The 23,847-nt window shown below is 39.6% G+C and overlaps 1 protein-coding gene across 2 annotated transcripts in view; it reads right to left on the reverse strand.

Annotated features, from left to right (window-relative positions):
- Positions 1-23,847, reverse strand: part of tasora (transcription activation suppressor a) — a 57,748-nt gene that overhangs the window by 11,383 nt on the left and 22,518 nt on the right. For both annotated transcript variants that reach the window (XM_072280414.1, XM_072280415.1), the window contains exons 10-17: positions 18,612-18,715; positions 18,071-18,174; positions 17,757-17,826; positions 17,572-17,643; positions 13,143-13,874; positions 5,644-6,170; positions 2,179-2,320; positions 529-1,574 (exon numbers count right to left, since the gene is read on the reverse strand). In XM_072280414.1, coding sequence (XP_072136515.1) covers positions 529-1,574; positions 2,179-2,320; positions 5,644-6,170; positions 13,143-13,874; positions 17,572-17,643; positions 17,757-17,826; positions 18,071-18,174; positions 18,612-18,715 — 2,797 coding nt within the window. The remainder of the gene's footprint in view (positions 1-528; positions 1,575-2,178; positions 2,321-5,643; positions 6,171-13,142; positions 13,875-17,571; positions 17,644-17,756; positions 17,827-18,070; positions 18,175-18,611; positions 18,716-23,847) is intronic.

The raw sequence follows: 23,847 nt of genomic DNA on the forward strand, positions 1-23,847 counted from the left end.
AATGACACCAATCTGAACAATTTGAACAATTAACCTTCTAATCTGAACAATTAACCTACTGATCCATATACCTTTGAAATGTGGGAGGAAACCGGAGCACCCAGAGGAAAATACTTAGTCACAGGGAGAATGCCCAAACACCTTATAGAGAACGACAGAATTGAACCTGGGTCACTGGTGCTGTCACACTGTTACCTTAATTACCATGCTGCTGTGTCACCCAAAATTTATGGCTGTACTTTTGTCCAACTCCTAAACATAAATCTAAATCAAGCCTCCATAGCTAAAATTCAAGATATATAGTCTGCCCAAATCACAAAACCATCTCCTTATGAAATTTCTGTATGCCTTTGACCAAGTGCGTGCATAATCTGAAGGCACTGCTCTAGATGTGATCAGACCAAGCCTCTATTATACTCATATACTCTTACCAGAAATAAATACAGATAACCTGAAGTATTTAAGACCCAAATTTGGTTAACTTTGTGCTTTACTGAAATAATATTGATATTACTTGAGTCACCATACCTTAATTTCTGCACACACAGAAGTCTTCTTCACCTCATAAATGTAAAACTTCACCGTGTTCTTGTGAACATCCTTAATAATTTCAACCAAGCTGCAAAAGACTTCTGGGTTTAATCTTTGAATTAAGTTGGTCAGACATGGTTGTGCTTCAGGAGGTCCTCCAATTCCACTGGATTCTTGCAGCAGACATGCTGATCCCCGCTGGTCCCTGAAACTCAGTGTTTGATCCAAAATCAAACTTGAATCCTCTCTCACTGTAGTTGTGCAATTTGAATCAGTTATTGAGCTATAGGTAAAACTACTTAGTGCAGACTTTTGTTGTGATTGCACAATATTCTCAGCAAGTGAGGCACCACTTTCTAGACCCCTTCCAAGATCTCTAGTGTTTTGACAAGGAATTGGTTCTACATAACCCGATTTGGAACATTGGCTGGAATCTTCTTTCAAGCACACAAAGCCTTTTAGCTGTGAGTCTGTGTACGGCTGTACAATTTCACTACAGCCTTCAATTTTTTTTTGTTTTCTTTGAGTTAATTCTGGAGAAGCTGATGGATAAAGATGGAAGTTTGTATGCGATATATCAGGACACGAGTCAGAAATGATTGAGTTCATTCTTTTGCGTAATTGATTTATGTAATTTTGGACAGGGATATGGTGCTTTTGAATATTTGAATATTTAGAAAGCATTGAAACCTTCTGTGCAGAAAAAATCAGTCCTTCGTTGTCAGGGCCATATTTAACTTTTTCTTTCTTAAGTATTTGCATCATTTTGTCTGAGAACTTGTTGTACTCCAATTTAATAGTATTTTCAATTCCTGAAGCCGAATCATCTGTTAAATCAAAAGGATGGCCATTGGTCCTGTAAGCTGCAACAGGGTGATGGAAATCTTTAGAATATTCCTTTAAAACACTGCCTCCTCCAGTTTCAGAATTTGAAGGCGACTGATAATGATTAATATTTGACTTCCGATTTATAACCCGTGGATCATCGGGGCACGAATCCTCTGGTGGTAAGTAGAACAGTTGTTCAATCCGTGATTTCATATCTACAAATGGAGACAACTATTATTGTACATATTATGAACCTTACACAAAGCTGTTTTAGTAACTTTTAAGATTTGGTGTTAATCATTTTATTAAATCAGGACACTAATAGTACAAAGCATAAATTTTAAAATTAATATTTCAATAAATTGATGCTCCACTAAGTAGTGAAGACACGTCAATGTTTTGACTGTAAAATTAAGCCAGTTCCAACATACAATCTTTTTTGCAGTGTTTTTAAAGGAACATGTAAATACACAAATGAATAAAATAGTTCAATAGTTCAAGTCAAAGTGTGTTAATTTTTCTTTAAACTATTTCAAATTAACTTCAAGTAATCCATTTTAGTATACAACCCAAAGATCTAATTTTAATTGCAAAGGCGGCAAGACAATTATTTACAGTCACAATGGTCTAAGCTTCAGGAAAGGCTAGGTGGAATAGAATGAAAGCTGTTATAAAGTGAGAATATTTACACAATAAAGGTCATAAAATTGTATGCCATCATCTTTTTACTTAAAATATCTGTTTCCTTTGCACAATTGTAAGATTTTGAAGAGTTGAAGGCAATCACCATCGTTTTTTTCTCAAATACAAATGTCTTACCTGTTATGGGAATAAGCTTCCAATTGATTTCACTATCAATGGTACAATCAGAGGTCACCTTCTTGCTGAACAGCTGGTCATGTGAGACATTTGTACAAGGACTACATCCATCAGGACTGCTTATACTTCCTATGTTCTGCTCCTTAACAGTAAAAAAAAATCCACAAGATAAATATAACCCCTTTTTTAAAAACTGTAATTTCCTTAATGATGCTCTTCTGCAATGGAGTTAAATCTTTCTCTGTTAAGCTCAAATTTCAACCATTTTTCTTATAAAGGTTTGAAGAAAAAATCCAGAATAAAGCAATAAATATTTATTATCGTGAAAGTACTCTAAATCAATTTGGTCAGGTAATGTTAACATAACCCGCAGATCATCAGGGCACGAATCCTCAGGTGGTAAGTAGAACAGTTGTTCAATCCATACAAAGTTGTTCCTCACTTCATACAAAATAGGAAGACATTCAGCCCATCCCATATTCCCATCACATACAGCCCTTTGTACAAAATAGCTTCATAAATTAAAGGAAACAAAAGCAGCTAAAAATAGATAACACAATCAGTGGACAACAGAAATTAAATAGCAACTTGGAAATCAGAAGTACGGAGTGCATCACAAGCTGGACCTGAATGAACAACTTCTGCAGAGTGCAGTTTTAGAAGACTTCTCTACATCATTCATTAATAACACTCATTCAGTTACCATGTTATCAGTAAAATTGTAAATGTAAGGAGAGACCAGTGATTGTGGAATTTTGATCATCTTTGCAGAAAATTTTAAAACAAATAATTAACATTTATTCAAACAGTATAAGGCAGGTAACTATAAGCCAGTTAGTTTAACATCTGTAGTTGGGAAATGCTTGAAGCTATCATTAAAGAAGAAATAGCGAGGAAAGAAATAGATCCATCAGGCAGACACAGCATGGATTCGACAAAGGAAGGTCCTATTTGACCAACTTAAGAGTTCTTTGAGGATATAACAAGTGCAGTGGATAGAGGGGAACAGATGGACATTATTTACTTGGATTTCCAGAAGGCATTCTATAAGGTGCCACATAAAAGACTTATCCATAAGATAAGGATGAATAGAGTTGGGGGTGATGTATTAGCATGGATAGAGGATTGGTTAACAAATGGAAAGCACAGAATTGGGATACATAGGTTGGCAATCAGTGGTGAGCGGTGTGCTGCCAGGGTCAGTGCTGGGCCTGCAACTATTCATGATACACATTAATGATCTGGAAGAGGGGACCAAGTGTAGGGTACCCAAGTTTGCTGATGACACTAAATTGAGCAGAAAAGCAAATTGTGCAGAGGATATGGAGAGTCTGCAGAGAGATATAGATAGGTTAAGCGAGTGGTCAGATCAGCCATGATCTTATTGAATGGCGGAGCAGGTTCGACAGGTCAGATAGCCTACTTTTGCTATTTCTTTATGTTTTTATAACAGAAGCAGTTTTAGACATCATTAGATTGGTGGTTGGAAAAATCTTCCATGGCTTACTTACATTTACAAATTTAAATAAAGTACTGCAAGTATGCAGAAGTCCTGATTTGAAATTTCCCTTTAGGGAATGATGAATGAGTTCCTTATTCTGTGCTTAGTGCTTACTGTGATACTATTACAGCTAATCTGGAATGCTGTATTTAATTCTGGTGCCATTCTGTAAAAAGTCTCTGTACGTCTTCCTAGTAGAATCCATGGGCTTTCTTCCAATCCAAAATCATGCTGGGTAGGCCAACTGGTCATTGTAAATTGTCTCGTGATTAGGTTACGGTTAATCGAGTTTGTCGGGAGTTGTGAGAGCACAAGAGAGCAGGTTGTGCTAATGGGAAACTACAGGAAAACTAAGCATGATGTTTTGTGTGGTTTGCAAGTTTAAAGAATGTGGCCCTCAAGCATGCACGTGCAATCTTTTGCTAATGTTGGAATTGATGGATCAGATTGGTATCTGCAAGCAGAACTAAAATGTTTAAAACGAAAATTAGTTTGTATTTGGCAATATAATTTAATTTCAAAATAGAATTTAGTACTTGCAGTGATAACTAAAGAACCCACATCTGATGAAAACCAGACTAACTTCAGAAAATGTGTACTAGTATATCAGTAAGCTTCTCTGCTAGTCATTCTTAATACCAGCGGTCCCCAACCACCCGGCTGTGGACCGGTACCGGGCCGCAGAGCATGTGCTACCGGGCTGCGAGGAAACGATATGAATAGCTGCACCTTTCCTCATTCCGTTACGCACCATTGAACTTGAACATACGGTTGCCAACTGTCCTGTATTTCCCCCGCGAAGGTAGAGCGTTCCTATGAAACCTTTCGTGCCGAAATGGCGTGAAGCGAAGTGTCCCGGGATTTGACTGCTACCTTTATCCCTTATTTGGGAGTGAGAAAGTTGGCAACCCCAACTGTAAAAGACATGTTGAGGTGAGATTAACCCTACTTGAACACACCCCCCCCACCCTCGGTCGGCTGGTCCACAAGAATATTGTCAATATTAAACTGGTCCGCGGTGCCAAAAAGGTTAGGGACCCCTGCTTAATACGGATAGAATCCTTCTGGATCAATTATGTGGTGGATAATTAGTCCTCTATTTTGTCTCAAGTTCATCAGCATCACCTTCACTTCAGAAATTTTAATGATCCACTCTTTTTAAGTAATCAGTGTGATTGTTATTTTTTGCCTCTTAAAGCTCATCATCTGCGCATGCAAACAAAAAAACTTAAGTACTGCATGCAGAACACAGCATGTGCAGCAAGTTAATGAATTAATATTTTCAATTCCAATAATCAACTTAGTTTTTGTCTCTGCTATATAGTTCAATCTCACTCTGTATGGTGTCAAATCATGCAACATGGAAAACCATGCATTATAATTATTCAAAGGGAAGCTGCTGGAGGGTGTTAATTTGTACACATTTATATTATCAAAGGCTGGGGGAGAGACTATCCTTTGAAAGCAGCCAATTGTGCAAAGGCACTCATCATCTATTTATTAATAACCCAGATGATGATGGGGTATAGAATTCAAAACTGCAGGGCAATGCAGAGATTTGAGGGGACATTAGGCTTGGGGAACAAATGTTGTCTCCAATTAAGACCAGAAATGCATACAGCAGGGCTCAATCATGTTCCTCATTATTTAAAGGAATTGATGTTTACTGTTACATAAACATGGTGGGAGGTTAAGTGAGCTTTACAAAGGAGCAGGCACATACACATGCTAGGTACTGGTCTTTGAGTGAGAGTAGAGATGCAAGTTAAGACATGTAAACAGATTTCCTTTCAATCTCTTTACCTCTGATTACCCCAGATAAGAACGCATACTTTTAAATCGCCCATATTTTCTAACTTATGAATCAGAACCATTTATATAATGAAGCTGGTCATTCTGCAATTCATAGAATAATGCTTTCCCCAACAATGGTTAAATGGAAAATCATGGACAGCAATCCTTACCTCTGGGTACTCTGCCTTCAAGCCTAATTGCAATGAATGGTCCACAGAAGGATGATCATTTGTTTTTATTCTGAAATTATCATCATTATGTGGTAAAACAGAACCACTGTCAACTAATCCAGGACTTTCTTGTTCAAGTCCAGGTATAATTTCTTTTTTTGAGTGTTCTTCTTTTGTTGGTTCATTCTGTTGTGTATGAGCATCAATGCTTTGCTGATTCAGTTTTGTTTCCTCATTAATTGAAACATTACTCTGGTCCCAATCATAATCCACAATGCTTTGTTGAAGGTCATCACTGTTTGGGCAAACAGGCATCCCTTTTTCCTGGTTTGATTGAAAGTCTGTTCCAGGATTTGGACAAGTGGGAGATTTAAATACTTCAAGCAGCAAGCCAACAAGTTTTTGAGTATCTGGAGCCAATACTGTGGTTTGATCATGCTGTCTTAAGGAAGTATCACCAAAACCAAATCCATTTGTCACTTGAGGCACTGGATCAGATAACCTGGATGCATCCTCTTCCAATGACCCTGCAAAGGTATTAATAAAGGAAGGCAGCCTGGTGATTCTTGGACTGGCTGACACAATCACAATCAATTAATGAATGGAGTAACAACTATGTTTGGTGAATAATAAATCAAACTTTCCACTGGAAGCAGAAATATCTGTTCTAATTTCCAATAAAAATAAAAATGCTAACAGCATACACTGAAGATTTCAAAGAGATATAAACCAATTCATAATAACGGTATTTGAAGCCTAATTTAACTAAATGACACTGGCAACCTCTAACTTGAAGTCAAATATCGAATTGTTTAAGCAAAATCACGAGAAGTATGTGTGTTTTTAATGCAATTCATTTGTTTAAATCCTAATACTAAATACCAAAATACCTTCATTAAATAGGTATTAAATGAACAAGATTCAGCCAATGCAAAGATATAAATTACTAGACTGAATCCTGGCGAGGAGATGATTTTGGCCTATAATCTCTGGGGGAGTGATCCCCTTGGACAAGGTTTTAGGATTAACGTGCTGGTTGTCAAGAGGCTGTTTTCATCAATTGGAAAGTCCAGAACATGGGTGCTCTCAGAAAAACAATTGAATAGTATTGAGAAAAGGAAGAACTTCATAACTGACAGATGCAAATCTTTGGATTTCTCCAACTCAAAAGCTGTGGATATTTGTTTTTAATAAAGTGGCCTGAAGTTTGCACCCAGTTGTTGTTCCTTTTCATGCCTTGTGGCGCATCGGGCGGCATTTTTCACTGTTTCCTTAGCAACTGCCTGGTTTTTACAAGACGAGTTGCTAGTTTGATGCTCAACCCAGCATGGACCATTCACCTCGAAGTGGTTCTCATGACACCAATGACCAATAGTGAATCAATAATGCTTGCTAATGGCATGAAAAGATCTAGCGGTATGGAATACTCTTAACATTGGCTCTTTTCTACCAGAACTGCTGGTCATAAACAGCCAATCATATTAAAGGATTTACACAATTAAGTGAGGAAAATAATTTTATTAAACTTTTGAAAGATTTGACAAGAACAAAAAAAATTAAAGCATGAACTAAAATATCAAGTTTAAAGAGCTATTTGCAACTCCATTACATTTTAATGTAATAACAATACAGCTACTTAAAAATGTGTTTTATAAACTTACAGCACAGCACAGCTGAAAATTTATCTCGGCCTTGTGCAACATTTCCATGGTGTTTCACAGAAAGATCATATTCAATGAAAGTGATCGATTCTCAATGAGTTCTATGTTAAACTAGATTTAGGCAAAAATCCCGAAGTTAATACCAATTACCACTTTACAATGACGAACACCTGTATTATTTGTCATCTAAAGGACAAAAGGGTTTTGAGATATTGAAGGAAAGTGGAACTGACAAAGCATTAGCTGCAGATTCACATTGGCAAAACATGCATGAGCCTACCCTTACTTCTAAGGTTCATCTTTAGTCTCATTTGCAATTCCTTAGACTTTAGCTGATAAAGTGGCAATTAACATCTGTGCCACACAAACGGACAGCAACAATATCTATGTACCAATTATACCAACTTAAAAACTATGAGCAGATTATTTGGTTAGAGGCTAGGTACTCAGCTCCCAGTGAACAAACAGATGCATACAGGAGCGAGACTGAAAATTTGGCTGAGTGGTGTAACAACAACTATCTTTCACTCAATGTCACCCCAAGCCCAAGGAACTGATTGTAGACTTCAGGAGAGGGAAACCAGTGGTCCCCCAGTCAGTCTTCATTGAAGGATCAGAGGTGGAGAGGGTCAGTAACTTAAAATCCCTGTGTGTCACTATCTCAGAGGACCTGTCAAGGATCAATCATACAAACATTATTGCGAAGAAAACATGCCAGTGCCTTGACTTCCTCAGGGGCCTGTGGAGGTTCAGCATGTCATTGAAAACCTTGGCAAACTTCAATAGATGTGTGCTGACTGGCTACATTATGGCATGTATGGGAACACCAATGCCTTTAAGTGGAAAATCCTACAAAAGGTAGTGGATTCAGCCCAGTACATCACAGGTACAACCATTGAGTACATCTACATGAAAAGTTGCTGTAGAAAAGCAGCTTCAATCAAAGATCTTCACCACACAGGGCGTGTTCTTTTCTCGCTGCTGCCATCAGGTAGAAGGTACAGGTGCCTCAGGACTTGCACCACCAGGTAAGAAAAGTTACTCCCCCTCGACCATCAGGCTTTTGAACAAAAAGGATAGCTACACTCATTTAAAGACTGTTGTACTGTTGTATTATTTCATGCTCATTATTTATTGCTATATATTTATAACTGCATTTGCACATTTGTTTACAATTAACAGTTCCTGATGTTGCTTTTCTATAGATTTGCTAAGTATACCCACAGAAAAAGAATTTCGGGGCTGTATGTGGTGATATGTATGTACTCTGCTAATATATTTTACTTTGAACTTAGACCTTGAGACCCTGTGCGGGATCTCAACTCAAAATGTTAACTCATCTTCTGCCTCTATAGATGGTACTTTACACAGTCATCTTCCCACATTGTTTTCAGATTCCGATTCCAGCACCTGCAGTCTCTTTTGTCTCAAGTTGAAAGCTATCCTTTTGAACAACATCCACAATGATACAACGAACATTTCCTTATTCCAGTTTTATCACACCACTGTTTTATCAATCACATAAATTGTAAAAGATCCAGCATGAGGCATTAATGCTTTCAGGTTAAAAAGTGCAAAGCAGATACAGAACTCCTTCATCCCTTTCCAAAATGCACTTTAATTTTGCTCATGAAATTAAAAAACTAAACAGTGTGAAAACATGAAAATACTCACAAGTCAAATACCATCGGCAGTAAACAAAAAGAATATTTCAGGTGTGACAAAGGGTTATGGACCCAAAATGTCAACAGCATTTCTGTCATTTTTCACTTTGCCATTGTCCTCAAAATATAGCCTTGGTACATACATGGACCATTAATCCACAACTACTGAAGATCCAAGAACCACCTTCTCCTCATCTAGGGTACATTATTTCACAAAATCCTTTAAGACCATCATTTACATTCCATTCATTGAAAACCTTGGCAAACTTCTATAGATATGTGCTGACTTTCCCATTCAGGGAAAGTAAGGAAGTGACAGAGAGGAGCCAGAGGCAAGTAGTCACACTGGGGCCTTGGGAGACAGATAAGTGGGTAAAAGTCAGGAGAGGAAAGGGCAAGAGTCAGATATTAGAGAGTAACCCTGTGACTATCTCCCTTAACAATAAGTACTCCTGTTTGAGTACTGTTGGGGCGGGGGGGGGGGGGAATGACCTACCTGGGGGAAGCAACAGTGGTCGTGCCTCTGGCACAGAGTCTGGCCCTGTGGCTCAGAAGGGTAGGAAAAGGAAGAGGATGGCAGCAGTGATAGCAGACTCTACAGTTAGGGGGTCAGACAAGCGATTCTGTGGACGCAGGAAAGAAACACGGACAATAGTTTGCCTCCCAGGTGCCAGGTTCCGGGATGTTTCTGACTACATCCATGATATCCTGAGGTAGGAAGGTGAACAACCAGAGGTTGTGGTACAGATTGGTACCAACGACATAGGTAGGAAAAGAGAGGAAGCCCAGAAAACAGACTACAGGGCGTTAAGAAGGAAGTTGAGAAGCAGGGTCTCAAAGATAGTAATCTTGGGATTACAGCCTGTGCCATGTGACAGTGAGTATAGGAATAGTGCGGTGGAGGATAAATGCCTGGCTGAGGGATTGGAGCAGGGGGCAGGTGTTTCAGATTTCCGGATCATTGAGACCTCTTTTGGAGCAGGCATGACCTATACAAAAAGAACGGGTTGCATTTGAATCTGAGGGCGACCAATATACTGGCAGGGAAGTTTGCTAAGGCTATTGGGGAGAGTTTAAACCAGAATGGCCGGGGGTTGGGAACATAACTGAAGAGATGGAGGAAGGGGCAGCTGGCTCACAAATCAAGAAAACTTGTAGACAGTGAGAGGGAGGATAGGCAGGTGATAGAGAAGGGATATGCTCAGACTGATGGTTTGAGAGGCATCTATTTTAATGCAAGGAGTATCATGAACAAAGTGGATGAGCTTAGATCGTGGATCAGTACTTGGAGCTCTGATGTTGTGGCCATTACAAAGACTTGGATGGCTCAGGGGCAGGATTGGCTAGTTACAGCGCCAGGCTTTAGGTGTTTCAGAAAGGACAGGGAGGGAGGCAAAAGAGGTGGTGTGTGGCACTGCTGATCAGAGATAGTGACACGGCTGCAGAAAAGGAGGAAGTCATGGAGGGATTGTCTACTGAGTCTGTGGTTGGAAGTTAGGATCAGGAAGGGGTCAATAACTTTACTGGGTGGTGTTGTTTTTTTTTTAAAAACAGACAACCCAATAGCAACAGGGCATCGAGGACCAGATAGGGAGACAGATTCTGGAAAGGAGCAATAATAACAGGGTTGCTGTGGTGGGAGATTTTAATTTCCCCAATGTTGATTGGCATCTCCCTAGAGCAAGGGGTTTAGATGGAGTGGAGTTTGTTAGGTGTGTTCAGGAATGTTTCCTGACACAACATGCAGATAAGCTTACAAGAGGAGAGGCTGTACTTAATCTGGTATTGGGAAATGGACCTGGTCAGGTGTCAGGTCTCTCAGTGGGAGAGCATTTTGGACATAGAGATCACAATTCTATCTCCTTTACCATGGCATTGGAGAGGGATAGGAACAGACAACTTAGGAAAGTGTTTAATTGGAGTAAGGGGAAATATGAAGCTATCAGAGAGGAACTTGAAAGCATAAATTGGGAACAGATGTTCTCAGGGAAACATACAGCAGAAATGTGGTAAATGTTCAGGGGATATTTGCATGGTGTTCTGCATAGGTACGTTCCAATGAGACAGGGAAAGGGTGGTAGGGTACAGGAACCATGGTGAACAAGGGCTGTTGAAAATCTAGTCAAGAAAGAAGAGCTTACGAAAGGTTCAAAAAACTAAGTAATGATAGAGATCTAAAAAATTATAAGGCTAGCAGGAAGGAGCTTAAGAATGAAATTATGAGAGCCAGAAGGGGCTATGAAAAGGCCTTGGCAAGCAGGATTAAGGAAAACCCCAAGGCATTCCACAAGTATGTGAAGAGTAAGAGAACAAGACATGAAAGAATAGGACCAATCAAGTGTGACAGTGGAAAAGTGTGTATGGAACCAGAGGTGGTAGCGGAGGCACTTAGTGAATACAGTATCCACTATGGAAAAGGACCGTGGCAATTGTAGGGATGACTTACAGCAGACTGAAAAGCTTGAGCATATAGACATTAAGAGGATGTGCTGGAGCTTTTGGAAAACATTATGTTGGATAAGTCACTGGGACCAGACAAGGTATACCCCAGGCTACTGTGGAGGCAAGGGAGGAAATTGCTGAGCCTCTGGCAATGATCTTTGCATCATCAATGGGGACGGGAAAGATTCTGGAGGATTGCAGATGTTGTTCCTTTATTCAAGAATGGGAGTTGAGATAACCCAGGAAATTAAAGACCAGTGAGTCTTACTTCAGTGGTTGGTAAATTGATGGAGAAAATCCTGAGAGGCAGCATTTACGAGCATTTGGAGAGGCATAATATGATGAGGAATAGCCGGCATGGCTTTGTCAAAGGCAGGTTGTGCCTTACGAGCGCGATTGAATTTTTTTGAGGATGTGACTAAACACATTGATGAAGGTAGAGCAGTAGATGTAGTATATATGGATTTCAGCAAGGCATTTGATAAGGTACCCCATGCGAGGCTTATTGAGAAGGTAAGGAGGTAAAGAGGACCTTGCTTTGTGGATTCAGAATTTGCTGGTCCACAAAAGGCAAACAGTGGTTGCAGACGGGTCATATTCTGCATGGAGGTTGGGGACCAGTGGTGTACCTCAGGGATCTGTTCTGGGAACCCTTCTCTTCATGATTTTTATACATGACCTGGAGGAGGAAGTGAAGGGATGGATTAGTAAATCTGCTGATGACGGAAAGGTTGCAGGTGTGGTGGATAATGTGGAGGGCTGTCAGAGGTTACGGCAGGACATTGATAGAAAGAAAACTGGGCTGAGAAGTGGCAGATGGAGTTCAAGCCAGTTAAGTGTGAGATGGTTCATTTTGGTAGGTCAACTATGATGGCAAAATATACTATTAATGGTAAGCTCTTGGCAGTGTGGAGGATCAGAGGGATCTTGGGGTCCGAGTCCATAGGAGACTCAAAGCAGCTGCACAGGTCGACTCTGTGGTTAAGAAGACTTATGGTGCATTGGCCTTCAACAACCATGGGATTGAGTTCAAGAGCCGAGAGGTAATGTTACCGCTGTATCGGACCCTGGTCAGACCCCACTTGGAGTACTGTGCTCAATTCTGGTCACCTAACTACAGGAAGGATGTGGAAACTGTAGGAAGGATGCAGAGGAGATTTACAAGGATGTTGCCTGGATTGGGAAGCATGCCTTATGAGAATAGGTTGAGTGAACTTGGCCTTTTCTCCTTGGAGCGACGGAGGATGAGAGGTGACCTGATAGAGGTGTATAAGATGATGAGAGAGACTGATCATGTGGATTGTCAGAGGCTTTTTCCCGATGGCTGAAATGGCTAACAAGAGAGGGCAGTTTTAAGGTGCTTGGAAGTAGGTACAGAGGGTAAGATGTTGTTTTCTTAAAACACAGAGAGTGGTGAGTGCGTGGATAGGCTACCAGCGACGGTGGTGGAGGGAGATAAAATAGGGTTTTTTTTTAAAAAGAGACTCCTGGATAAGTACATGGAGCTTAGAAAAGGAGGGCTATGGGTAACCCTACGTAATTTCTGAAGTATGTACATGTTCAGCACAGCATTGTGGGCCAAAGGGCCTGTATTGTGCTGTAGGTTTTTCTTTTTCTATTTAGGTTATATTCAAAGTTCTTGGCCAAAAGCTAAAATAACCACTACATTAGGCATACCATTTTCAGTATACCATAAAGTTTATTATATTAACTTACAGTGCAATTGTATTACCTTCAGTAATCTTCATTTGCTTGTGGCTCCTCTCAGAAACAAATTCCAACTTTCTTTTCAATCCAAGATCATCTTTGTCAGATATACAGTGTGCAAGCTTTTCAATATTCATTGCAGCAGCCTCCCCTGGCCCAAGCCTTTTCCTGCTATAAATCAAGTCAATAAGCTCTCGGATTTTATCAGGATCATGATCAGCTATATTATCAGAAGGCAAAAGGACATTACTGTCCACTGCAATGTTTATTTGAGGGCTCCCCAGTTCCTGAGCAATAATCTCTGGTACAGGATCAAATTTCTGCTCCTCTTCAGCCAACACAGGAGGATCAAGCATTTCCATATTAGGATTAGGATATTGGTTTAACATCTCCACAGCTTTAAAAACATCAAACTGATAACGATGAGGGAAAAAAATATAAGAACGCAAGATTCTTGATAAATTTGATCTCTTCTGCTGGAACGAAGAGAATCGTTTCTCCTCATAAGCAGGAATAGTAAATTGAGGAAATTTCCCATTTTCAGCAAAAGCCGCCTTTTGCAGTGAATTCTTCAGGTAATCAGTTAAATTATTTTTAAATGCTGCATCTATGGTTGCTTTCTGTAAGCTACAGGGCAGTTCCTTCCGAATTTTATCCAGAGCAAAGTGTATTGCAGGTATAATCTTTGACAGCTGGGGTACTGCCTCTGGATCATTGTGTACAGTTGGGATACACTTAGTATTTCCCTTAATGCTTTCTACAAAAGAACACAAACAACCACCAGCTTAGTAAACCAGGCATAGACTTAGTTGATAAAATACAAGACAGATATTGAGAAAACTAATTTATGAACAAATTTTTTTGAGAATGAGATGGCATTTGTTTGTAAATTGTTACAGTACTTTAAAAAAAATACAATACACAAATACTCAAATCCTACTGAGAGATGGAATATTCTCAGTACTATGATCAAGCCTTGAAATAAAAACAAGAAATACCGAAAATACTCGGCAGAACAGGTAGTGAAGAGAGAAACAGAGGAACATTTCAGGTTAAATTCAAGACAAAAATCCAGTAGGTTTTAAGTTGCAGAAATGGCATAAAGGCTCGAAGGAATCAATGGTTTCCACTCTACCACAAGCGTCTCCAGAGAGAATAAAAGGCAGTGGTGGTGCTGTCTCAGTGAGTGACAAAAGCTTGATATTCAAGCTTATTTGTCTGAAAATTTAAAGAGAAGAAAATGAAAGAAGCGGACAGAGCAAAAACAAAATACTAGTAATGTGAGATATAAAACAATGCTCACTGCACTTTCTCAATCTCTCGGTCTCCATCTCAGGAGACAGTCTATCTACTGATATCTTTCATAAACCCACTGATTTTCACAGCTATCTGGACTATTCCTCTTCCCACCCTGTACCCTGTAAAAAAAAAAGCAACTCACTTCTCTCAGTTCCTTAGCTTCCGCAGCATCTGCTCTCAGGATGAGGTTCATCATTCCAGAACAACTGAGATGTCCTCCTTCAGATAAAGGGTTTGCCCTTTCTCCATTAATCCTGCCATCACACCAGGGATAGGCTTCCACTTGTCCTCACCTACCACTCCACTGGTACATAATTCTCCACAACTTCCACCATCTCCAACAGGATCCACCAAGCACATTAAAGTCTGTCACGAGCCTTGTGGCCCATCAGGCCGGTGCTTATGCCGGTTTCCGTGGTGTGAAGCGACTGAGAGTATAAGTCCCTCCCCCACCAGATAGGATGCCAGTCTATCGCAAGGTTAACCCCCAGCATTTTTGCCAGTACCCATTCTCAGCTGGGTAGACTGGAGCATTGTGTGGTTAAGTGCCTTGCTCTAGGACACACATGCTGCCCTGGCCGAGGTTCGAACCCACGACCTTCAGATCGCTAGTCCAACACCCTAACCATTTGGCCACGCGCCACACACCAAGCACATCTTCCCCCCATCCTCCACAAGGATCACTTCCTACGCTACTCATCCACTCATCCCTCTGCACTGATTTCCTACCTGTTACCTATCCTTGCAAGTGGAACAAGTGCCACACTGGCCCCTACACCACCTCTCTCACTACAAATTGGCCCTCAAACAGTCCTTCCAGGTGAGGTGACACTTCACCTACAAATGTGTTGGGGTCATCTACTGTATCCAATGCTCCCGGTGTGGCCTCCTGTGAGACCCAACGCAGACTGAAAGACCGCTTCCACAAGGACCTTTGTTCCTTCTGCCACACAAACTGGGATTTCCCAGTGGCCAACCATTTTAATTCCACTTCCCATGCTGACATTACAATCCATGGCCTCTTCTACTGTCACGATGAGGCCACACTTAGGTTGGAGGATCAACACCTTATATTCCAACTGGGTCGCCTCCAACCTGATGGAATGTACATCGATTTCTTGAGCTTCTGGTAATTACTTCCTTCCCCCCACCTTCACCATTCCCCATTCCTCTTTCCTTCTCACCTCTTCTCCTTACCTGTCTATTACCTCTCCCTGGTGCTCCTCCCCCTTCTTTCTTCCATGGTCTTCTGCTCTCTATCAGAGACCCCCTTCTCCAACCCTTGATCTCTTTCACCATCAACTTCCCAGCTCTTCACCACCCCTCCCCATTCTGCCTATCACCTACCACCCTGTACTTTTTCCTCCCCTCTACCCACATTTGTACTCTGATTCCTTCCCCTTTCCTTTCCAGACCTGATGAAGGGACTCAGCTCAAAACATCGACTGATTACCCTTTTCCATAGATGCTGCCTGGCCTGCTAAGTTCCTCCAGAATTTTGCGTGTACTGCATTGGATTTCCAGCATCTGCAGGTTTTCTTATGTTTATAAAACAATACAGTTGCTAGAAATGTGATTTAAAAAATTGCTGAAAATATTCACCAGATCAGACAGTATTTATTCAGAGAAAATAACAGAATTGAAGTATTAGTTCTTGGAAACAAAATTTAAAGAATGATAATGTGAAACTGTTCAAATCAATGTTGAGTGTCTACCCGGAGCAACTGTCAAGCTGTGTTAGTGTAGGAGGCCAAAGGTTAAAATTGGAGCAGGGAAAAGAATTAAAGCAAAAAAATCAACTAGATTATTTGAGTCATCTTTACAGTGAATGGAGATGTTCTGAAAAGCAGCTATGCACTTGCCAACACAGCAGTCCTCAGGACATGACAATTTCAGTTAACTAGGTTTTATCAACTTTTATCAGAACTCACTAGCTTTGTTGAATGATCTAATTCTACATTAACCCAGTTATCCTCTCCCCACTGAGCTGCCTGATCAGATGAGGTTTTCCAACACTCTTGGTCAGGTTTCTGGCATCTGCAATGCTTTGTATGTCATAGCTCCAGCACATTTCGTCTGTTTTCATTCATCTCTTCCAGGCAGAAGCTTCAACAAACTTTCCTCACCCTCTTTCAGCAGGTATCCCTACCAATTCTATTATTTACTTTCTCTGGTATCCACTCTAACCTTTCTTGTCCTCTGCAATTTAAAATGTGTTTGACTCCCAATGTTTCATTGTTTTGATTGACCTGAAACATTAACTCTCATTTCTCTCAACAGATGTTCCACATCCTGCAAGGTACATGCAGCATTATCTATTTTTATTTCAGACTTTCAGTATCTGCAGTCGTTTTGATTCTAGATTAAGATTAGAAATATTGCTTCTCATTCAGTGTTAGATGGAATTAATTCAATTAAAACAAGAGCATGTCAAGGATCTGAATACTCATTATTACAAAAACTATTTCCACTTCTGGCCCAAAATGGGCCACAGTTTGAGGATAGAGGGGAAGCCTTTTAGGACTGAGATTAGGAAAAACTTCTTCACACAGAGTGGTGAATCTGTGGAATTCTCTGCCACAGGAAACAGTTGAGGCCAGTTCATTGGCTATATTTAAGAGGGAGTTAGATATGGCCCTTGTGGCTATGGGGGTCAGGGGCTATGGAGGGAAGGCTGGGGCGGGGTTCTGAGTTGGATGATCAGCCATGATCATAATGAATGGCGGTGCAGGCTCGAAGGGCCGAATGGCCTACTCCTGCACCTATTTTCTATGTTTCTATGTAAAACTGCCATTTTTAGATCCTCCAGCTACTCTGTAACAAGATGGTAAAAGTCAAATCAAGTTTATTGCCATCTAACTACATACATGTATACCATCAAACAAGGCATTTCTCCAAACCATGGTGTAAAGCACTCTAATATACATAACACATAATAACTTAAGGGTTAAAATCTACTGACGGATTACATAAATAAACTGAAGTGCATATATTAAATATTAAGGTACAGAATAAATTGAAAAAATAAATGTAAAGACAAATATCATCTATGATATTAATTAAATGCCACGATTTACAAGCATCTCTTGCACTTACTGAGACTTATTTTCAGCAAATTACTTCTGGACTTATTTGAATTTAATGATTTAACTTACCAACACCATTCATTCGTGACTCTGGAAATAAAAATAGTGCTTGAAGACATTTGGGCTTCGAGTTTTGAGGTCCTGTTTTAAACAAAAATACATTCAAAATAGGAGTTATGAATGTACTAAAATTCTAAGTTTCCTAAATACAAAAACTATAACATCGTTCCATATAATACTAAGCAATTGCTTACCATTATCCACCATCTCTGAGGGAGAAAATAAAATCAGAAATCCACGATCATCCAAGGGTTTTATAAAAACCTATGGTTAAAGATATTAAGTCTAAAATGATCACAAAAATATAAATAGGATGTAGAAAATAACATTGGGACAATTGTGACAGCCTCAGCATTAAAGTTCAACACCAGAATAAAAAATTTTCTTAGCTTTAATACCAAAAAGCAGTCATGGTTGAAATTAATTATCTAATTAAAATGAGCTTAGTCAAATGATTTTAACTATGTGTTTTCAATATATTATACATTCACTGAATGGATTAACTCACTAATTTATCCTCTTCTAGTTTATTAAGCAGAGGCTCCAAATTCCTTCCCGTTTTGCTTTGTTCCACAAGTTCATATAAGCTATAATACATTCCATTCTTCAGTACTGGGGAAAAAAGTAAATTGATGCTGATCATTATTTAACAGTATCTGGTAGCTTGATATTTTAAGACGCAAGTAAAGAAGCTCATTTCTAGCTGTAAAAAAATTTTTACAAGTCAATTATTGTCAAAGGAAGCAAGTAGTTACCAAAAAGAAGTGATAAAGGAAAAGCATACATAAAGGCAATTTAGCAGATTTTCCACTCTGGTCACAAAAATTAGTTAACATATGGAAACGAACTAATACAAGGGGCAAAGTAAAAGCCAGACATTAACTAAAAGTTTCCTCACTCTCCAATTACATAAAATCACAGATCTGGGGATGATTAGCTGAATCACAGCTGAATTGCTAACGTTATTTACTTAATGACAGTTGTCTTCAAAAGGCAAGAGGGAGAACTCCGATCAAAAAAGTTCACCACAAATTTAACCAAGTTCTCACCTTCTCGAATCCCAGAGAAAGTTGCTTTTTGGAATACGGTCACTGGAATTTTATTTTTCAAGCAATCAACACTCATAATCATATCGATGTCAAGTTTCTCAGGCCTAAAGGATAAAGGGTTGATTAAATAAGATCTGCAAATTCAACCAAAGACAGACATGCATTCCATTTAAACAACTGAGACCAAAAGGTAGTATTTAACCATACATTAATAACAATGAACTACAATACTGCATTCAATATTGTGGTTCACTGATGACATAATTCTCCAGTAATTCTTCAGGTGATCACACTACTATTAAAATAACTAAGGTCAACAATCATGATCAATCCTGTAGCAGCTAGCTTTCCCTTACTGCAATTCTCTGGAGAAAATATTCCGCTTTTATTGAGAGAACTTTCTATAACTTCCATCAGAGGGTGCATTGCGTTTCCTTTAACTGCAGCTTTCTTTGAAAGAGATGATTGAAGTACTGTAACAACTTGCTGTGATCCCAGTCAAATATCCCAGCTTGCCACCAATACATTGAAAATAAAATTGTTGTTAAAACATACATGACTTAAAAATCAAGCCAAGAATAGTTTGGGAAAGGACAAGGTGCAATCAAACATGTAAATATTCAATTAGATTGGAGACGCTCTGTCCGCCAGAGAAAGCAGGATCTTCCAGTGGCCACACATATTAATTCCACGTCCCATTCCCATTCTGATGTTTATCTACGGCCTCCTCTACTGTCAAGATGAAGCCACACTCAGGTTGGAGGGACAACACCTTGTATTCCGTCTGGGCAGCCTCCAACCTGACGGCATGAACATTGACTTCTCTAATTTCCATTAATGCCCCCCATCCCCTTCTTACCCCATCCCTTATTATTTTTCCCCTCTCTCTCTTTTTCCCCCCTCTGTCCCTCTCACTATAACTCCTTACCTGCTCTCCATCTTCCTCTGGTGCTCCCCTCTCCCTTTCTTTCTCCCTAGGCCTCCCGTCCCATGATCCTCTCCCTTCTCCAGCCTTGTATCCCTTTTGCCGATCAACTTTCCAGCTCTTAGCTTTATCCCTCCCCCTCCTGTTTTCTCCTATCATTTCGGATCTCCCCCTGCCCCTCTCAAATCTCTTACTATCTCTTCTTTCAGTTAGTCTTGATGAAGGGTCTCTGCCCGAAACGTCGACTGTGCTTCTTCCTATGGATGCTGTCTGGCCTGCTGCATTCTACCAGCATTTTGTGTTTGTTGCTTAGAGTCAGCTTCAACACTTTTAAAATTGATCGATTGGCTTATTGGAATCAAAGATGGGCAGAACACTATGTAAACAATAAAACCCCTTCAGAAAGAGTTTAAATACAGTATGGACACATCTTTCCTGCATTCAATGCAATGGGTGACTAAAGAAAGAAATGAAACAGAAGACAAGGTCTGTAAATAAACTGGGAAGCCTCCAGTTGAGAATAGTTTAAATATTTATTATAAACTTATGATTACACTTTTTGTCTCTTGTAACAATTGAATGTTGACTTGTAAAACAAGATAATACAGGTCCACAATCCCTTACCCAAAAAGCTCCGAAAATCAAAGTCTTTTTCGTGGGGTGTAGAGTGTGTCGTAACAAGGCTTGTTTCGCGCGCCAACAACTGACATCACTCAGGTGTGACGTGGCAGCACTAGCAGAGACCGCCAGGCGTCAGTTGCGGCTCAGCGCTCGTACTGGTTACACATGCATTTGCTGTTCGCTGAGATTGCTTAGACATAAACCTATATTAATGAGACAGATGACACTTGAAGTCTTTGAAAATGCCATCTGTCGTAGTGCTGCTTCATAACTTGAGAATCCTGTTCCTGTCCCATCAGGTACCTGTACGTATTTAGCTTAGTTTGAACCTGTATATGTCCTAGAGTATTTACGTTCTACATTTATTCCAATAAGTCATTTACCATGTGTTTGATTCGGTTCGTTTGAAGCTGTATATTTTTGTTTTATTGAATGTTTTCATTGGAAATAAAATGTATTAGTGTATTTATGGTCTATAATTATCCCACTATTTCATTTATCAGTATATTACTCTATAAATAAACTGTAACAGTAGTTGTAAAAGAGCGCGGATCGGGAAACCCGGAAATTCTCTCCCCAGCACTCGCTGTTTGAGCACGTACAGACTTTTTTTCTTGACATTATTCCCTAAACAATATATTATAACAACTATTTACATGGCATTTACATTGTATTAGGTATTATAAGTAATCTAGAAATGATTTAAAGTATATGGGAGCATGTGTGTAGGTCTGGAGCTTCCCCCGGGTCCTAAAGTCCACCTGCACTGATTATCAATTTTCTGAAATCCGAAAAATTCTGAATTCCAAAATGCAACTGGCCCCAAGGATTTCGGATAGGGGATTGTGGACATGTATTCTTAAATATTAATTGCAAAGGAGTCATGGCCAAGGAGCAAAGAACCACACAATTCGATTCTATAAAAGACATCAACAGCATTCCAGAGCCATGGATGCAGCCTTCACCTGAATTCAGTGAAATTCCAGAAAATGAAATAGTCTGTGCCTCAGGCAGACCACCACCAAGGGGCAATCAAATTTCATCTAGCCAACGAAACTGCCTTTGTGAAGGTTAACAAACTGTTATCAGTACCAGGGAACCCATACGATTTAAGTGTCACAAGTATATTTTGCACTGCTCACAGAAAACGTGGGTGTTGTTAGTAGGAGTATAAGTAGGTGGCTTCTTTACGATTGGCAACACATACTTGGATTACTGCATTTGAGTAATTTTGTGATTATGACAACCTTATTCCATGAATTCTGCAAAAGAACAATAAAGCATCTCCAGGGGGAATTAGAGTAAAGTTAGAGCTTCACATCTTTGAAAAGCTGGAGCCAAGGATGAATGCAGGACTTTAACTCTTCCCGAAAGGGAAATATTAAACATTCAAAGCGCATACATTTAGTGGCCACTTTATTAAGTACAGGTGCAAATATCTAATCAGCCAATCATGTGGCACCAACTCAATTTATCAAAGCACGCAGACATGGTCAAGAGGTTCAGTTGGTGTTCAGACCAAACATCACAATGGGGAAGAAATCCGATCTAATTGACCTTGACCGTGGAATGATTGCTGGTGCCAGACAAGGTGGTTTGAGTATCTCAGAAATTGCCGATATCCTGGGATTTTTGTGCACAACAGTTTCTATACAAGTTTACAGAGAACGGTATGAACAATTAATATCCAGTGAGTGGCAGTTCTGTGGATAAAAATTCCTTGTTAATGAGAGAGGGCAGAGGAGAATGGTCCAAGCTGACAGAAGGTAACAGCAATTCAAATAACCACACATTACAACAGTGTTGTGCAGAAGAGCATCTCTGAACACATGTTGAACCTTGAAATGTATGGGCTACAGCAGCAGAAGACCACATCAGGTTCCACTCTGAACCCAGTGAAGTGGCCACTGAGTGTATACACTCTAGGAACATGAAGCTGCAGGAGACCAGTCCTTAAGTGCAACTTCCACCTGGGCACAAAGATTTAATTTACACTTCACTCTGCTTAAATAGCATAGTGGATCAGGTTATCTCAATTTAAATCCAAGCACGGTTACCAAAATGAGTAAATGCAAGACCATTTTAATTCAGGTGTGAGGGGTTTAGTTGACAGTGACCCAGCAAGACTTATGACAAGTGCACAATGTATAATAGAGCAGAAAATAATGAATGTAAGAATTAAAATCTTATTTTTTAAACAATTAAAGAGAATGTAAGAACAGATTGACAGCTATTAATAAAAGGGAATGAATATCCATGTCTACCAACAAAACAGCTGAAGTCAAAAAGAGTACACAAACATGGCTAAAAATGTTGAGGTATGCAGAAAATGCCAAAAAAGAGTTGGCATATTTAGCAAATGCAAATTCTTAATTACACCCTGTTTCTCTGAGGATATACCAGTCTTAACACAAACAAGAGAAAATCTACAGATGCTGGAAATCCAAGCAACACATACAGAATGCTGAAGGAACTCAGCAGGCCAGGCAGCATCTATGGGAAAAAGTACAGTCGATGTTTCGGGCCAAGGCTCTTTGCCAAAATAATATCTGGAGTGAGTTCAAAGATTAAATTAGGGTAGATCTCAACTCAGGCTGTAGACCTGGAACTTAAAGTCAATGAAAGAATAATTTCCACGTGTAAGAGAGTCTTGGATTGGTAAGCGAATTATAAAGTTGGAGCTAGATTCACCCAAAGTTGATTCATGCAAGTCAAGAAATGCTTTTTTATACACACAGCATGGTCAATAACAGATGATGATGAATCAACTGTGACATTTAAATGTGATGAAATACATTTCTTCCTAATCTTTGATCCAAGGATGGAAGGTACAAAATTTGGGCCACAATCTTCCAGCCTGCGTTGCATCCATGCCAGGACACTAAACCCCAAAACATCTACTTTCTCCCAGCAATAAGCTGATCAACATCTTCATCCAATAACTCACTCCACCACCATTACTTTATTATTTCTTGCCAGTCATCTAACGTACAAACACTCCTGTACCTAGCATGTACATGCAACCAATTTATGTACAAGTAGCTATTGTACGTACAGTATTTATGTTTTATTGTATTCTTTATCTTAGTGGGGGGGTTTTGTGGTCCATCAGATCCAGAGTAACAATTGTGTTTTACATGTGCGTACTAGAAATTACATTAAATAATCTTGAATTTTACTAAAGATGTCTGACTGATATTTGAGCATTTCATGCAATATTTAGTTTTACTCTTAATGGTTGGAAGGAGATCTATACACAGAAACCAAAACTACATACCCTGCACAACAGTATGATCAGGTACTATTTCTGGCTGACTGGCTGGTTGATTTGTTTATTTAAAGAGCTACAGCAAGGAACAGACCCTTCCGGCCTACCAAGCTACCCGCAGCCCCCGATTTAACCCTAGTCTAATCACAGGACCCAAAGGAAACCTACGTGTATGTGGAAAGAACGCACAATCTTTCTTATGGAGGATGCTGGAATTGAACTCCAATGCCCTGAGCTATAATAGTGACATGCTAAATGTTACATTACTGTGGCGCTCCAAATGCTACCGAGATATACTATACTTTGTCAAATTAATGAACATTTGACAACTATAGCACCAAATTTTCCACTCAGAATTCAAGCATTAGGATATATTTTAGCCTTCACCCATTTTTTAAAATTGCTTTTCACTACTTGAAAGA

Source organism: Mobula birostris, chromosome 16 (assembly GCF_030028105.1).
Source record: "Mobula birostris isolate sMobBir1 chromosome 16, sMobBir1.hap1, whole genome shotgun sequence".
NCBI classification, from domain to species: Eukaryota; Metazoa; Chordata; class Chondrichthyes; order Myliobatiformes; family Myliobatidae; genus Mobula; species Mobula birostris.